The sequence below is a fragment of the Phragmites australis genome, chromosome 8 (assembly GCF_958298935.1).
Source record: "Phragmites australis chromosome 8, lpPhrAust1.1, whole genome shotgun sequence".
Taxonomy (NCBI): domain Eukaryota; kingdom Viridiplantae; phylum Streptophyta; class Magnoliopsida; order Poales; family Poaceae; genus Phragmites; species Phragmites australis.
In genome coordinates, this window is record NC_084928.1 from 19,266,022 (window position 1) to 19,283,816 (window position 17,795).

At 41.7% G+C, this 17,795-nt stretch overlaps 2 protein-coding genes across 4 annotated transcripts; both read right to left on the reverse strand.

Moving 5' to 3' along the window:
• Nucleotides 1-1,082: 1,082 nt before the first annotated feature.
• LOC133926736 (uncharacterized protein At2g39795, mitochondrial-like) lies at nucleotides 1,083-4,516 on the reverse strand. Its single transcript, XM_062372793.1, has 3 exons — nucleotides 4,102-4,516; nucleotides 2,593-2,930; nucleotides 1,083-1,317 (listed from the first exon to the last, which is right to left on the reverse strand). The coding sequence occupies exons 1-3, from the start codon at nucleotides 4,399-4,401 to the stop codon at nucleotides 1,158-1,160; spliced, it is 798 nt and encodes a 265-aa protein (XP_062228777.1). The 5' UTR covers nucleotides 4,402-4,516; the 3' UTR covers nucleotides 1,083-1,157.
• Nucleotides 4,517-6,964: 2,448 nt separating this feature from the next.
• Nucleotides 6,965-17,306, reverse strand: LOC133926735 (pyrophosphate--fructose 6-phosphate 1-phosphotransferase subunit alpha-like). Of its 3 annotated transcripts, none has more exons than XM_062372790.1 (18): nucleotides 17,042-17,306; nucleotides 16,261-16,433; nucleotides 15,625-15,737; nucleotides 14,028-14,216; nucleotides 13,877-13,944; nucleotides 13,656-13,739; nucleotides 13,313-13,366; nucleotides 9,415-9,495; nucleotides 9,234-9,327; nucleotides 9,058-9,131; nucleotides 8,871-8,981; nucleotides 8,735-8,779; nucleotides 8,584-8,640; nucleotides 8,361-8,465; nucleotides 8,167-8,283; nucleotides 7,955-8,058; nucleotides 7,733-7,812; nucleotides 7,010-7,495 (listed from the first exon to the last, which is right to left on the reverse strand). In XM_062372790.1, the coding sequence occupies exons 1-18, from the start codon at nucleotides 17,144-17,146 to the stop codon at nucleotides 7,230-7,232; spliced, it is 1,920 nt and encodes a 639-aa protein (XP_062228774.1). In that variant the 5' UTR covers nucleotides 17,147-17,306; the 3' UTR covers nucleotides 7,010-7,229. The 3 variants fall into 3 exon arrangements, with proteins under 3 accessions (XP_062228776.1, XP_062228774.1, XP_062228775.1); XM_062372791.1 differs by having other exon boundaries at nucleotides 7,287-7,495; nucleotides 7,647-7,812; nucleotides 17,042-17,305; XM_062372792.1 differs by lacking the exon at nucleotides 17,042-17,306 and having other exon boundaries at nucleotides 6,965-7,495; nucleotides 15,625-15,786; nucleotides 16,261-16,399.
• Between the last annotated feature and the right edge of the window lie 489 nt (nucleotides 17,307-17,795).

A 17,795-nucleotide genomic window follows, 5' to 3' on the forward strand; every position in this document is an offset into this window, starting at 1 on the left:
TCAAAAATCTGTTGAAGAGGAAAAAGATTTAGAAAGTAAATTTTATTAAAAAGATTCCCTATACAGAGAAATAGAAAGTAAGGTTTGAAGTCTCTTAGAGATACTCTTATAGGCCTGTCTGAAATGCCACCCTAAATGTTAGGTCCCACATGCACGGAGACATTAGGCATAGCAATACTCAGACCTCCATTGGAATGCATGATTCTCGAAACACATGAATAAAAAAAAGTTGGATTGGAGTTGCGTAGTATCTTAATATCTTAAATCATATGGAGGAAAAAATCACATTAAACTCACACGAAGTGTTTACATGCTTCACAGGAAAAGAACACAAATTTGGGAATTAGATGTTCATTACCGAGAGAGAAGATGCATTAGAACTTTCAAAAGAATTGGAAACATAAGGTTAGAGCTCATGCTAGAACTCCTCCGAAATGTAGAGGAAATCTTCCTATCCTATGAAATTCCTTTGCACAAAGAGCAATCAGGAATTTTTCCTTTGAATTTGATTCCTCCATAATTCCTTTGTTCCAAAGGAGGCCTCAAACATTGCACTCAGGGAGTTGCGCAATTATCCGGACTCAGAGAGCTTTATAAAGATGATCACGCAATCAACTGTGGCTCACAGGGATAAAGGGCTCCTACACAAAGCAGTGCTGTGCTGATCAATGACAAACTAGTGGCACTACTTTCTTCTACAGATAACCAGGTCTAAAAATTCTTGGACCAGCAAGATATATAAAGCCAGATTTGCTTTAACCAATTATGACTGACCATGCGAGGTATTTTTGCGCAATTATGATCGGAGTATTAGTGTTTGTTTGTTTCAAGCTGCTTCTGGCTTCTGCTTCTGTCAGAAGCTCGAAAACCAAAAGCCCAAACAAACAGGTTTGGTAAAAAATAGCTTATGGAGAAGCTAGAAGTCTGCTTTTAAAAAAATAAACTAGAAACTGAGAAACTAGATTAGAATAGCTTTTCTGAGAAGTAATGTACTAAGAAACCAAAAACTTATTGTAAAATCCAAAAACAGCTTTTCGAAAAAGCTAAAAACACAGCTTTTCAGATAAACAAGAAACGAAAGCCCAAACAAACAGACCCTTAATTGATGAGTGCCAGTCCTGTTCCTATGACAAATGTAAACTAAGGAGCAGAGAGACTCAATTCCCGATGAACTCTTTCATGTTCTTCAACCAAACCACATACTCCTTCTCATCCTTGCTAATCATGTACTCGTGCAGCCAGTCATGCAGTGAGTGCTTGATCCCCCTCACCTCAAGGTACCTGTGTAAGGCCTTCTGCAAGCTCTCGTCCAAAACCCTGAACAATGAGAAATGAAGGTTAGTGATGTGACCCCCTCATCAAAAGATTGGGACCAATACTACATCAGTTAGGAAAGAAAAAAAAATAGCTTAGAACCTTATCATCTGGAATTAGAGTGCAGTTGACAAGGCAGATCACTTCAATCTTTACCCTTAGCAGTAGATTAGTTCTTTAGTTTCACCCTAGAGTTCGCAACCACAAGAAACACCCGAAAAAGTAGCATGCTTACTAATATCTAGTGAGTTTGATCAGGTTTTCATCCATTAGATTGAAGTATTTAGCTGCTGGCTTTTGCATTGATTGTCATTTGTGTCTTCCCATCTGTTATAAGGTGTTATTGTACTGCAATTAGTAGATGATTCAGTTTGTGCAATAATTGTTGAAATTAATTCTTAATTAATTCAAAAGAAAAGGTAAAGCTGATTCAGATAGTTGCATGCAGGAGGGGCCCCTTCTAGAATGTAGAATCCAATGCTTGACCTACATGAACTCATGCAGTGTTTTCACGCTTATTTCTGTGTTTATTGCATGACTTCAGATGCACGACGGCATGCCATCCTGTGTGCACATCCACTATTGCCATGCGCGTAGAGTTGCCACGTTTTGAGACACCTAGACTGCTACATGTCGCTGCAGACTGACAGTTAGCACATGTTGACAATAATCTGTGCTAACGTGTGCACATAAGTCCTGACATCATGTCTACCTATTGTGCCAACTAAACCCATGCAGAAATTATGTATGCATTAGTAGTTCAGCACCATTGTCATGTTGGATACTTGGATATTGTCATTTTGTGTCTTTGTTATAATGGACCAATCCGATACCTTTGTGAAAACTTTGTACCTATCGGATTAGGGTTCACAACTGATAGCCAATTGAACATTCTTATTGTTGTTTGCATCTAGTTTCCATATCCCCTCATTGTAAAAAGATAAAAAGAAAAGAAAAATAAGAATAGGAAGCACCAAAGCAGCAAAAAAAACCATGAAAAAAGATGGAACACAGGTGTAAAATCACCAGAATATACAATGCTACAGAGCTAATGAGCAAAAATGACTTCCAGATAGCAAGCATATGCACACAGGTTAAAACTTGTAGAAATTTCTTGGACATGAAGAAAACAATCTATGAGAAAATCTTTATATGGTGACCGTCAAATGGTTTGTTGCTAAGAGTTCTTGATGGAAATGGTATTTCTTCTGATTAACAGAGGTCTTGCATATATGCCTAAATGAATAATAGCAAATAGATATGAAAGAAAGAACTTACGAAAATGGTGGTCCTTCATACGCATTCTCAGCATCAGGATTATCACGGTTCAGCATCCTCATATTTTCAATCGCCAGTTCATCATCATTAAAGTTGCAATCGAACTCCAAGATTGGGCCTTCTGGCTTCTTAACAGTGACAACCATCTGAATTGCTGGCTTGAAAGACTCCTCATCATTGTCACTCTCATCATCTTCATTCAAATCTTCCTCTGTATCAAAGTTGGTGTAGACAGCAGCTTTAATAGTCTCCCCAGCAAACTCTCTTTTGAGGGTTACGGATTGATCACCAGGATTGTCGATGACCTCAAAAGGGAAGTCATCTGGTAGATCAATGTGCTGTTCACAGAAGCAACCATACAAAATGAAACCAAGTATTATTGCCCATAAGAAATAGAACAAGCATAACTTAAAGTTTAAAACATTAATAATCCTTTAAAGCAAAATCAAAGAGTTGGTACCGAACAGCAGGGGAGAAGGACATGACTCAAACATAAAGAACAAATTGTGTCTAAAGGTATAAACTCTCATATATTATACAATCTATAATCATAATTGCAAGTCCCAGGCCATGCTACTATAAAACTTAGATTTTATGGAACTTCCGGCAACTAATACTCCATGACATAAAAATAGCCCTGTTGTAAAGCTGACAACAAACTCATACATTTCAATTGTTTGCCAACTTCATCTGTAACTTAATTCCATTGGACTCCCAAAAGAATTCAGAAAGTGGGTACTAAGTATCTGGAGCAAGACCATCTTGTTCTCAGTCTATCAAAGTTAACTATTTCTACAATATAGATCAACCAGGATTCTCAAAACAGGTTACAATAGAACGAGTGCAGTCCCCACTGGTATTCTAGTAACCAACTGGCATTCCTTTTTATCCAAGAAAATCACATTTATGTGTCATATTCTCCTTTGTAGCAATATGATCTTGTGTTTCCTCAGTATTGGATAGTCACAATATACTTATTTTTGTTTTGGGTGTGTAATCAAGCGAGCCTGGATGGCCAGTTGGCCACCACATTTTTAGTTTTGTAATGGCAAAAGGCAAATACAGATCTACCGGCAGATAGCATGCTGATGATGTGGCTCTAGCCTCTAGGTCTGTGCCAGGACACTAAACCATAGTGCCAAGAGCCAACGAAGCGATTGCTACTTCATCTAACTGCCATAGGGAAATTTGATTATATGTCCAAAAGTTGATCAACTTTTCATAATATGTCCGAAGTTGATCATATGATCAAAGGATGATCAACTTCGGACATATTATCATAAGTTGATCAACTTTGAGATATATAATCAATTTTCCCGCATCGGGTCCAATAGAATCAGTAAGGGCTTGAAGCTAATCCCCTTGATACACACAGGGGTAAGGAGATTTCTTCTATAAATCAGATACCAAGGCTTAACTAATCACCCAGACATAAATCGAAAGATTGCAGCGAATCAAATCAATAAAATGCAGTGGTAGCGGTATCAAATGTTGAGGAAACGAAGAGACCTTGTCGGCGGTGCTCTCCTCCGACTGGACGACGCACTCGATCTCGGAGTCGATGACCCGCCTCAGGTTCTCGTCCGCGGAGGCCTTGGAGGATGAGGATGAAGCCGAGGACTGCGACGCCAAGAAGCGGCGGGCGGCGGTCCAGTGCGACGAGGAGGCGGCGGCGGCGGCTCCGGGGAGACAGCGCGGGAGAGGAACGGGCGCCGACGAGTAGAGGCAGCGGCGGGTGAGGGCGGAGAGTGGAGAGGAGGATGCGGTGGCGCGGCGGAGGAGCCAGGCGGCGAGGGACGCCGGCGACATGGCTCAGGGCTCACTCGGGGGTGGACGGACGGCGGCTGCTTGTCTGGTCTAGGGTTTTGGACGGGTTTAGAGGGTTGGAGGTGAATGTGAAAGACTTGGGTGGTTTCTTGGGGAGAAGGAAAGAAAGAAGCGAGCCCACCTCTGCGGCCCAAGTAGAGGCGTGTAGCCCAGTCCAGGGCACATCTGATTACCACTCCTTCAAAACTGGTACTGTATAAATACAAACATTTCATAAAAAAATGATAACAAGACAGCATCTTATCGCATCACAAACTTGATCCACGTAACAAGACAAAAAATCTTCTGGAGAAGGAAATCCAAAAATAAAAAGGAAAAAAGGAAGCTACAGTTAAATTATCCTTCTCCTTGGTACACATCGCGTTGTCAATTGAGTTTTTTGTAGAAAACTTGATCATATAATGCTCTATCCAACCAATTCTTTTTCCGTATTTTCATGTCCATTTACATTATATCCTGATTGCAGTACCCATTAGAGTGTTACCAAGCTAAAACTAATCAGAAAATGATGCAATTTTTCATAAGCATTCTGAAAAGGCCAATGCCGTCGTTAGGTAGAAGGCACCTCGCCTCTTCCAGGTCTCAGATGCCTGCCTCCTTTCTCTAAGTGACTCCCAAAACTCCTGCTTTATTTCCAAAAAAGGCCTACCATTTTCAGCCCCTGCCTGCATGTCATCAAATATCTGCTTTGTGATGCATTTCAGTAAGGTAAAATGTTGCATAATAACAATTAGTAGCTACAAAATACCTTCTGGGAAGAAAGAAAGAAAGACAAGACACTCCTCCACTTCAGCCAGAAAAAAACTGAAAGGCCTTTTCTGAAAATCAAGCCATCAGATCGACCTGCAGTGACGGTATTTTTTAAAGCAAAACCTGCAGTGACGCTTACATAGCAGTACTCCAAAACGATAATAAATCACATGTAGCACAATCATCCATTGTTCACAGGGATAAACAGCTATGCAAATGAAGCATGTGTGGCTTTCGCCAATTGTTACTGGTCAAGTGTCAATGCCATTTGCATAATCAATTGTAATCACTATGTTTGACAACGAGCACCGGGACTGTGCTTTCTACGGAAACAACGTGAAGGAAGAGATGCTTATGTGCGCTCTATAAAAGTGAAGCATACAAAATTTGAAGCAGGATGATGATCAGATTTGCAGTCTCCAAATACTCCACTACTAACATGACTAGATTCTTTGGAATTTGATTTGTACATTTTAGGAGATCATAGAAGCACTATATCCCCATGAATCGTTTCACGTTTTTCAACCAAACCACGTTCTCCTCATTCTCGCTCATCATGTGATGTGATTGCTTGATCCCCCTTACTTCAAGATACTTGCGCAAGGCCTTCTGCAAGCTTTCGTCCAAAATCCTGTAGTCAGAAATGAGAAACGGGAAATTAAGGGTATGACTGCAAATAGAATTACAGTTCAGTTACAGTTAGGAGTAATATACAACCTTTAGAGAAAATGAGCAGCAACTATTTCCCGAAAGACAAAGAGATGAACACTCAAGGACGACGAAATTATAAAAGGCCAAGGCATTTAGGGGGCAAGAACGAAGCAATCTATGTGAATATCTTTATCGGCTGCCGCTGCAAGTGGTCTGTGGCTAAGTGGTCTGTAATGCTTCACATCTAATAGAGAAAAGGAAAAAAATAGAAAGAACTTACGAAAATGGTGGTCCCTTGCACGCTTTCTCAGAATCACGATTACCATGGTTCAGAATCCTCACGTCCCCAATTACCAGGAAGTCACCCCTGAAGAAGTTGCAACGGAATTGCAAGATTCGGCCTTCTGTTTTCTCAACAGTGACAACCATCTTAACTTCACTTTCACTAAGATCTATCTCGCTTTCACTAGCTAAGATCTTCTACAACAACGAACTTTGCATTGACAGCAACTTTAATTATCTCTCCTACAAACTCTCTTTTGAGGGTTATGGAATGATCATCGTGGTTATTGATTATCTCAAAAGGTAAGTCTTCTGGTATGTAAATTCGCTGTTCAAAAAGATAAACAAATTGGAAAAAAGTATTTATATTATGTCCGGCAATGAAAGGCAAATGACATGAACAATGCTAGCAGCCTAGCAGGAGAAATCTAGGAGTTTCGGCCAATCAAAATAAAAATGATACGAGCACAAAACCGTATTGCGTGATAAGGTACAAACCCTGATATTACAATCCATGAATATGACATGCACATGTAGGTCATCACATTCACCAGGTTCTCCCAAGGAAATGTTGGAACCTCTTGCCAGTGTTTAGAATACCGTTAGTTAGCTCGAGGTGGTAGAATAAGGTAAAGTCCTTAGTTCTAAACAGAGTAGATAGGTTGTAAATAGTGTCTTAAAGGTGGGCCTCTGTAGTTGTTATCTGTGCCTGTAGCGTTGCTGTTTCTTTACAAAAAGAAAAAAATTCTTTTGTTGTTTATGCTTTGTGTAAGAGGTGTTTCGTCGTCTTGGACCGGTGCAAAATAAGGTTCAGAGCTTTTGCTCACGCTGGGGGGGAATCATTCACTGGGCCCAATCATACTAGTACTAATAAGGTTCAGAGTCCAAACTTTATGGAAATCAGGTGCAAATAATATCCCACGGCAACAAAAATAACACTGCTGTAGAGAAGACACAACGACAAATACATTTGAATTGTTTGCAAACTTGATCTACAATTTTCCAAATGACATCTACAGAATTCAGAAGGTGGATATTAAATATCTGAAGAGCCAATTCCTGTTGGTTTGGCCAATCAAAGGTTCAATGCTAGAATACCGAATATGGGCATTAACGATTTGAGCTAATCACACTAAACCAAACAGGAGATTGAACAGGGGACCTATCAAGACGGCGATTTCAGATAGACAAACGGCACGGTCAATAATAAAAATGTGTCTGAAAACATGAGAGAATCCAGCATATGACATCTTCGGCTTAGCGCTCAGATGGTTGCCTGGCCAGTGAAAGACGGGGAAGACATGATGGTGAGCATCTCCGTTACAGAAGCCATGGCGCTCAGCGCCACTTTCAGGACATCCTGTGAGCACCCGGGCTTCACAATGCTTTTCACCTTCATGGCAAGCATGTAAACATAATGAATGATTAGTAAAACAAAGATGTGTTAAATCGACACACTTAATGGTTTTTTTTTTTTTGAAAAATGACGCACTATAATGGTTTGCAAGGGAAAAAATAATCAAATAACAAATTAATTTAAGTACTTTCTCCAAGTACTCTTGCAACTGTTTGATCCTTCCCATGTAGTCTCGATCTTCAACGCACAAAGAAATAGGCTTTGTCTCAGCACCTGGTCCTTCAAATTGCAGTGGCCCAGGGTTTCGGTAGATGTCTTCCATCAAGAAGCTGGAAGAGTTTTGTCTCAACATCCTGGAAGACAAACAAAAGAACAAATTTTAATAAACAAGAGCAGAACAAATTGAGCATAATACAGATGCAAAAAGAAGAAAAAAGGTTCCAGAACCTACAGAAGAGGTGATGCTTAAATATCATGCTATAGTTTCATGCTTACTCGTATGCTTTTCCTTTCAAGTCGACACTCGCCATGTGGACAGCAGGCTTGCCAATCTGACTGGTGGCAGGACCGCGCGACCACCGCTTCAAAGTCATCATAGACTGGTAATGAAGAAGTGTAGGAAATGTGAAGCCTTTCTTTTAAATTTGAACTGAACTTGTGGAAAACTGATTCATTTGAAAAGGGACTTTAATTGTCCAAATGCTCACCGTAATAGGGGCAGCACCACATTTCCACTTGTTCACTGGACTCTTGAGATTTGTCACAGTGGCCATGTAGCCATTCAAACCAGCTGCTATGATGTGATAACATACATGTCCAAGAACCTAAAACCAATCAATTCAATGGTGGTTTAACAGCACAGCACATTCTGAGGAAAACAGTGAAGTGATGTCTATCCTACATAGGCATAATCACAGTCAAATTTGGAAGGCAAGGCACCCCTTGCTTGGTAGCCAAAAAAGTGGCAAATTGCGTTGAACCTCTTTCCTGTATAAGTGCCTTCCTTCTGCAAGAGAAGCCGAAAATAATGCGCAATGGTAAAGCTAGTGCTTCTTGTACAAGTAAATTTTGACAGGTAAGCACATATAAGATCATTAACTGTGCAGAATCCGCAAATTGCTTACCAGGCGTTTGCTCATTTCAGTCTCAACTAATTGTGCTAGAAGCTTCTCAGTCTCAATCTGCAAGATAGGCAGATAAATGTTTTTTGTAAAAAGAAGTTTGCAGAATGAACAAGGTCAGTGGAAATCATTAAAATTTGAATTGCCACAGTACCTGAGATAGTTGAGCGGAATCATCAGATTCAGGATGGAGAAGCAGCTGCAACCCAGAAAAAAACATGATTGAAGCCACAATAATCTTCTTTAAATTATGGATTTCTGAATATTAACAAATAAGAATATATATGTACCTGCTTCCTAATAAATGGAGGCAAAAACTCAAACAGTGCAGACGCCCAAGGGGAAAGATGAGAAGATATGTTCTCAGTGGAAACACCTTTATCATGTAGTCCATGAATTTCCTAGAACAATTAACTCACCTCAGCAGGCTCTCAATTGATAAATCCGGTACTTCGGCATTCAGGTATTGATACTGACCTGAAGTAAAGCATACAGCTCTGGAATACTTTCAACAAGACCTTCAGGAATCAGTACAACCCCATGATATTTATCTGCACAAGATAATATGATCATCAGATAAGTGCAATCCCATGATATTTATGTGCACAAGAAAATGACTACAGGGTGCTTTGCAAGGATTACTTAATTCCTACCTTTTTCAGCCCTTGCCTGCACAGCATCACATATCTGCTTTGTAATATCAAAAATTGTCAGTTTTGACACAGCAACCTCCTCGCCAAGGATAACCTAAGCATGATTTGTGTGAGATGAATATGAGTAAATTTTGCATATGAATCAACCAGGTCAAAACAGCATAATTGCAGGAATCCTAACCATATTTGGATGTGATTGAAGAGCACATTCCAATGCCACATGAGATGCTTTCCTCCCCATCAGCCGAATAAAATAGTAATACTGCGAAGAAGAATCAAACTTTATGGAGGCTAAACAATATAGGTTATGAACATGAATTTATACCCAAGTTCAGAAGTACTATGTATTGAAGTCAGTTAAAATACAAATAAACTGTGGATACTAGTTCTAAGGCTCAGATATTTAAAGCTCTGATAGAATCATAGAGGTTCCCTGTCTGATCAGTAGATAAATTTCAGAAAGTATATTTTTCCATCTGGTTCCAGTGTTGCAGAGTAGAACAGCCACCCAGAATTGGCATTCTCCAATTACACTTCAAATTGTACAAGTTGGTTGGAGGATATCTATTTAAGAGCAGCACTAAATATTTTTCCTTGTATCCTTTTTATGCTTGCAACATTTCTATAATGGTTTATGTTAGAGATATATATTGTGATATATTGTGCCTGTGCAATATCCCCATGTTATAAGAGGTTCTTTGCATATTGTTCTCCTGTACATGTATAAATGCTGGTATATTGCCTCCATAGAATACAAGTTGTTATTTCTAACATAGTATTAGATCTTGGTTTCCTTCTCCAGGACGCAGCAACTCGTCATAAACCCTAGATTTTTTTTTCGATCGTTGGCTTCTCTTCCCTTCGGCTCACCTCGGGCCACCGCCTCGGATCGGTTCCTTCATGGCTCGATTCAACGTTGCCTCCTTCCTGGCGCTCCGGCTCATCTCCCCGACTACCGCAGCCACTCTAGGCCTGATTTGGCACCTTCCTGGCCCGATTTGGACCGTCTACTTCTTCCCGGTGCCCCTGCCTACCGCCGACTCGGTCCTGCGTCACCCCAGCCGCTCCACTCGCTCCAGCCCTGATTCCGCCACCACCCCCGGTTGGATTCGGCCTCAACCGGCCGCTTCCACCTTCCGCTGGCTACTACAGCCACCCTCCGCTCTTCATATTTAGAGTCTGAGTTTGCTTTTCCAGTTGTTAAAAAAGTAAAAAAAAAAAAAAAGTTGCAGCCACTGCCGCTCTTCTTTGCGCCCTCACCGTTGATCGCCACTACTCATTTGCGCTCTTGCTATCGCCACTTCTTCAAGATGTCATCATGCATTGTTTCAGTTCCTCGCGGGTTAGTATTTTTTTATGGTGTTAACCATCAGGATTTTACGTAGCATATGTGTATTCACATGCGTGGACTTCGTCTTTAGGGTGTTTTCTTTGGCGACATTCCTTGTCTGCCTTCCCATATTCTTCCAATGGATCATGTGAAGCCTTCTGCTAACAAAGCAGCTACTGAAGTCGTCACTGCTACCTACGATAAAGTTGTCTCCACCTACCAGGATGCCTTCGAGTTGTACTAAGATCAGTTGTCTGATTATGCTTAGTGGATGGATGATGATGCTCATGCAACATCCATTCTAGTTGCTAGTGTTGATCCCCGGTTCTCCTCTAAGATTGTTGGGTTCTATATGGTTTTCAAATGTGGACTCATCTTCGTTAGAACTATGAGTATTATGGGGATGCTTTCTACATGTTTGGTGTTTGCTAGGAGCAATCTCTTTAGCAATGTGATGCCACTGTTGACGTGTTCTACGCTCAGATGTCGGCAATGTGACCTCAGTTGGACTCTCTTTGTGTTGCTGGTTGTCGTTCCTACAAGTGTTGTTTGGACTTGCGTGCTAAAAGGAATTTCTGTCCCCTCTACGAGTTCTCGACTCGACTTCGTCCCGAATTTAGGTAGCATCGTGCTCAACTACTTGCACATCATCCTCATGTCACGCTTGTGGAAGCCCTTACATAGATGCATTCGGAGGAGACTCGTCTGTGTGGCTCTGGACTCCTACCACTTCCCTCAGTGTTGGCTGCTCATCCACCTACTAAGCCTACATCTTCGTTTCCACTGCCACCTGATCCTCATGTCACTCCTTCTGTGGTCTCTTAAAGCCTTGGTGGTCGCCCTCACTGCACCTATTGTAGCAAGGAGGGCTATGTTGAGACAAACTGCTACCGGAAGAAACATATTCGACGACCCTCTGATGCTTCTACCCCGACTACTTCTACGGCTGACACTCAGCAAGAGGTTGTGACACTACTTCAACGCCTAGTTGCTACCTCTTCCTCCTCACCAACAGGTTCTGCTGGCTCTGCTACTCCCTCTTCTGGTACTAAGAGACCACCTTCTACATAGTCAGGTACCTCACATTTGATTCTTGACTCAGGGGAACCTTTTCATATGACTTCTAATTCTTCCGGTTTATCTCCGATTCATCATCTTGTTTCTCCTTTTCATGTCGTTACCATTGATACTACTTATCTTTCTGTTGCTGGTCGGGACACTTTTTGCACTTATTCTTTTAATATTCCATCTGTTGTCATTTTCCCCAACTCACCATGCAGCCCATGCCCACTGGTCAGCTTATTGATTATGGTTGTCTCATTATTCTAGACTCTGACTCTTGTTGTGTTCAAGACCGTCCCACAGGGGGCTCTGGTTGGTACTGGCTCTCGATGCTACAATTCCTAGTGTCTATAGGAGCTTGACTAACTTCGTCTTCTTTCCGCTACCACCACCGGTGTTTCTTCTTCCTTAACTACTGGCTCATTCCAGCAGTGGCATCATCGTCTTTCCCATGTGTGGGTTACGTTTGTCTTCATTAATTCGTCATGTTCTTCTAGGGTCTGTCTTAGGAGATGTGTCTTTAGATTGTTAGGGTTGTAAGCTTGGTAAACAGATTCACCTTCCTTATCCTCATAGTGAATCAGTGTCTCAGTATCCTTTTGATCATGTTCACTCTGATGTTTGGGGTCCGGTTCCCTTCGTTTTGAAAGGGGTCACAGCTACTATATTATCTTTATAGATGATTTTTCTCACCACACTGGGATTTACTTTATGTCTTCTTGTAGCGAGGTGTTATCTATAAGTGTTTTGCCATAATGATTCACACTCAGTTTGACACTCCCATTTGTGTTTTTTGAGCTGATTCTGCTGGCAAATTTCTTTCTGGACACCTTTGTACTTTTCTTGTTGATCAAAGGCATGTTGTCTCAATTTTGTTGTCCTGGCGCTCATGCTCAAAATAGCATTGCTGAACGCAAGTATTGCCATCTCTCTCGCCGTCTTTTCTTTTCACGTTACAGCTCTTTACAACTTCGTGCATACTGTGATGTTATTTGGGCTAGTAACCCCTCTGATTGCCGATCTCTTTTTGCCTACTATGTTTTTCTTTGTGTTTCTCTCATTGCTTGGAAGATTAAAAGTAGACCACAGTTTCCCACTCCAGTGCAGAGGTTTGAGTTGTGAGCCATGGTTTTGTTGACAGCGGAGCTTAGTTAGTTACGGTGGTTACTTGAGGATTTTAATGTTTCATCTCCTGCACATACTCCTCTTTTCTCTGATAGTATAGGTGCTATTAGTATTATTGCTAGAGATCCAGTGAAGTATGAGCTCACCCAACATATTGGTGTTGCTGCTTCTTACACGCGAACAAATGTACATGATGCGGTTATTGATCTTCAGTATGTTCCTTTAGAGCTTCAGTTGACTAATTTTTTTCACGAAGGCATAGAGTACAGCTCAACACAGATTCTATCTCTACAAACCTAGTGTGCTTGTTCCCCCATGAGTTTGAGGGGGGTGTTAGAGATATATATTATGATATATTGTGCCTATATAATATCCACATGTTATAAGGGGTTCTTTGTATATTATTCACCTGTACATGTATATATACTAGCCTATAACCTTCATGAAATACATGTTGCTATTCTTAATAGTTTCAACTTATCATACTTTTTTTAGTCCAAAGTACCATGAAAGTAGTCATGATAATGAAATGCACGTTAGGATGTTATTTGGTGTGTCTTACCTTCTCAGCAGAAAGAGCATCAGTGCAAACATTGCTTATGAGCTGTGAGTTCACCTGTTAAAAAGGTAGAAATTTATATGACTATCACAGCTCAAAGGTAAATTATACGTACGACCTGCAAGCATAGTATTAAGTTTAAGTATGCCAAACTACAGCAAAGTATTAGCGCAATGAAAGAAAGATATTTTTTACTGACCTTCCTAAAAGAAAAGTTCTCCTACGGCCTGGGTGGCTATGAAGGAGTAATAGGAAAATAATGCATTGATGGTAATGACAATTGATCTACAGCCTGCACGCTAGATGGAGAATACAACTTAACAGTTTGAAACATGAACTTCTTTACCTTGCATATAGTATCAAAACCAACGGTTGTCTCAACAAATTGGTTCTTAAGATCTCCGTTCAGAGTTACAGGAACACCAACTACCTGTTCAGAAAATGATTCTGCCAGGTTATTTACATCATATATGGAAAAAAATACAGTTTAATGCAGGGATAGATCCAACTTAAAGAATTCAAATCCAGAAAACCAAATAAAATGAACAACAGCGGTTTTCATCCAACCTTTGTTGAACATTTGGACTCAGCAAATGTCTCAGCAAGTTGAGCAGCATCCGTGTTGGATGTGACACCTTAAAAAGCAAAGGAATACATTATGAGCTTGTATCCAATGCACACGGTAGATTAAAAAACAGACTAACATAATAAATAATACCTCCAATTATTACAAGAGCATCCAACTTCAAAGCCTGGCAGGTAATCATTGCCGCCTTTACTTGCTCAGTTCTTCTGATCTGATCCCTCGTCCGACCAAGCATATCATAACCACCTTGATTTTTATAGCTACAAAGAGCTTCAACGGTGATTTCCATAGTTTTTTGTGCAAATAGGCCATCAGTTCCTCCTGTTTCAACACAAAAACAGAAATAAGTCGGTAATGGAGCGTATACATGACTTTTTTTAACAAGGGGGAACATGACTTTTCTACTATCAGGTGTTTTTTCAACATTGTGAGTGAGTGTGCTGATGGGGACAGATGGCCACTGAGGGCACCAGACCTACTAAGCCCCCACCTATAAGTTCTACTTTCAATATTTAAATGGCTTTGCTATAATCTACCCTGGTGTTGTAGCCACCTCCCTCATCCCATTTTTTCTCTCCCTACATCTTCGCCTTCCTCTCCAACTCCGGCGAGATACGACCACTTCTTCTCCATCTTCAGTCAGATCCAACCCGATCTACTCCATCCTTGACGAGCTCCGACGAGGACGAGGGGTTCGGGCCAGCGGCCGGACCGACGGTGGGCAGGCAAGAGGGCAGTGGGCAGGGTCGGCGGTCGGGACAGGGGCGTCAAGAAAGAGAGAGGTTAGTGAGAGAGCAGACGGTTGAGGCGGATCCTATGGCGACGAGTTGTCAAGGACGGGGTAGGAGGGCGGGGCAGGGATGAGGTGCGGTGCAGATCTCACCGGCAATGGAGGATTAGGAGAGTTGTCTGGAGAAGGAAGAAAGAGTAGTGGAGAAGTGTTGATCCTAGGATCACTAGGGGATAAACATCAACTGGGAGAATAGTCGAGCGATGTCGGCTACTAGAGGAAGGATTAGACTATAAATTAGAAAGACTTAGATTAATTCTTCTCTTGCTTGATTATCACGGCTGACGCCGTGTACATATAACCAACCAGGAGATAACCTAGCTGGCCTACAAAGTACTAATTCAAATTCAACTCTAACTTATCTCTAATTTTATCTCTAACTCTTATCTAATTTAAACTACTAACATATATCTAACTAATCTAATCTGATCTAACCTCTAACAACCAATCTAACTAATCTTATCTCTAACTCTTGAACAGTATGTATGAACAGTAATTCCTACACATAACATCAAGAAAGCCTTCGACCATTGGATTTGGATCTGATGGACACGAAATTCGAATAATGAGGGGCATAGAAATGCCCGGGCAACAGGTAGATGGGGCCTATTTTAATTCAATTGCTAGGTGTTGTTGATTCCACAAAACTGCATTTTTCTTCAACCTACACTGTGGCAAGTGGCAAACCTCTACTACTGATACTAAAATTTAATTTATCATTAGATCCTGAAATTTCAACGATCTGATTAACAAACAATGCAATTAAGAAATTTCAACAACTGTTACATCTGATAAAGGCATGGGAGAGTACTACATGTGCATAATTTAGCTAACATGTACAATTTGCACAAACGACGAAACATATGGAGTAATAGAAGTTACAAATCTATTAATTTCACTAAATCACAATTGGTACCTTAATTAAACCTATGCACTCACCAAGAAAACCAATAAGCTTGCTGTTTGAGTTGTGAGCCTTTATAGCATCAAAGAGTCCCCAGATAACATTGTGCCCTCCTGGGGACTGCCTCCCACTGAAGACAACACCAACCCTGCATCCCACACATACTTTTGAATGCATGACGGGGGAAATATGCAGACCTACACCGAGATCAAGAACATTACAAAATTCAACTGCTGAAGGGTTTCATGGTTCCGTTCCATCCAATGAATTACTACAATTAGATCGGTGAATTGCTATAACGACATGATCACACACTTGTGACTCATGTAGCTATTGTCCAGCTAAATACTACACCCAGCAAACCAGGGATAATCTGTCGCAGATACCAGCCAAAATGAAAATATGTTAATACTGGGACATGCATTATCAGTGTTAAGTGCAAGGTACGGCTAAGGTACAAAGTTGTGCAAAGTAACATCTTTGTTTGTCATATGCAAGACTAAAATTCATGAGCTAATTCAGTTAATATAAGCCTGAGCAAAAACGGAAACATTCAGCAAAGGAGGAAAAATGACAATTGACAGTCTAGTTTCATTTTATACTGCCTTTCTCTGTTCTGTACCAAGAGCAGGTCACATCAACAAAGAGCCGAACAAAGAAGCTAAGTATACCTGACGACAGGATGCTCTGTTATGATGGTAGCGTCCGGCACATTGGCCGTCTTCCTGAGGAAGTGCGCCAGCAGTTGGCCATACGTGTGGGGGAACGCATGGCTGATCACATGTGCACCGGCGACGTCCGCCGCAATTGCCGCGTCGCCATACTCCACCCTCACCGTGGTGCCCTGATTCCCATCCAGTCCAGAGTCCAGACAATGAAGAAAAGCGTCAACTTGTCAGTCAAGAACACGACCTGCTCGATCTCTTTACTAGCCATAGAGTATCATGTATATGATTTTTTTTAGATAACATAATATATAATCCTTTTCTTTTTTCAGATGAAGATAATATAGAGCTAATGGCTAATGATCGACATGCTTTCGCTTTCGCTTGGCCTCGTCGCAATCCCCTGCTGTGTACGTGGCGGAGATGAACGACACAACCACCTCTCCAGAGGAATGGAATTTTACTTTGTTTATGCAATTACTATGCCGATGTGGCCGTGTCGCTCGCTCGGCCAGGGAATCCCAGTCCATACATCCTCCTCACTTTCTCACTGGAGAGCGACGGCAGCGCGCAGGGGCATCAGCTCATTACTGGCACACCTAACACCCATCTGAAAGCGAAGGAAAAGCCGCACCAACCGAAACCCCTCCCCCTCTGCGAGATCGATCCGGCCGGAGAACGCGCGGGGTGAAGACTAATTAACATTCGGATCTGCAGCCGCGCGGCGATGCAAGGGCGTGGTGAGCGAGCTAGGGAATCGAGGGAGGCGGCGGCGGGTATACTATACCTGGAGGCAGGGCGGGAGCACAGGGTGGTAGAGCGCGCGCGTCTTCTGGAGCGCCGACAGCTCCCGCGGCGCGCCGTAGTCCGAGTCCATTGCCACGCTGCCCATCGATCGGCTTTCGCCTCTCTCACAAACGCGCGCGTGCACGTTGACGCCGCCGCCGGCCTTGGCGCTCCTCGTCGTTGGTGTCGCGCTGTGCTGTGTTCTCTCCCTCGCGGATGGGAGGATACAGGAGGCTATGTTCGCGTGGCATTTATACCGGATGGGGCGTGGCGCCGCGCCGCGCAGTCACGCACCTGCAGGTAAGCCGTAGAGTTTTTTCAATTTTATATTTTTATCATTAATATTTAAATAAATAAATTTATGATGATAATATTTATATAAATAGACGTCTACTGCTATCTGAAAAGTCTGTAGCTATTTTACAGACGGTAAGAATATTACTATAGCAATACCACCTCTTACTGCTCTCTCAGAGGGGTAGGGCCCACCCCTAAGTGTCATCGTGCATCGCCTCTTACCACCCTCTGAGAGGGCGGTAAGCCCTTGCCGCTCACCTAGGGGTGATTAGTCCTTGCGACTCACTCGCTTGGAAATTTGAAAAGAAAATAATTTAACTTTTGTATACGTCAATTTGGAAAATAGTGCATATTCATTCGGTGATAAAAGTGATCAAAATGGCATCATGAAGTAGTTACTTTTTGGAAATTTTGAATCGATGTAAATTTATCGATATTTATTAATTTATTTGATGTAA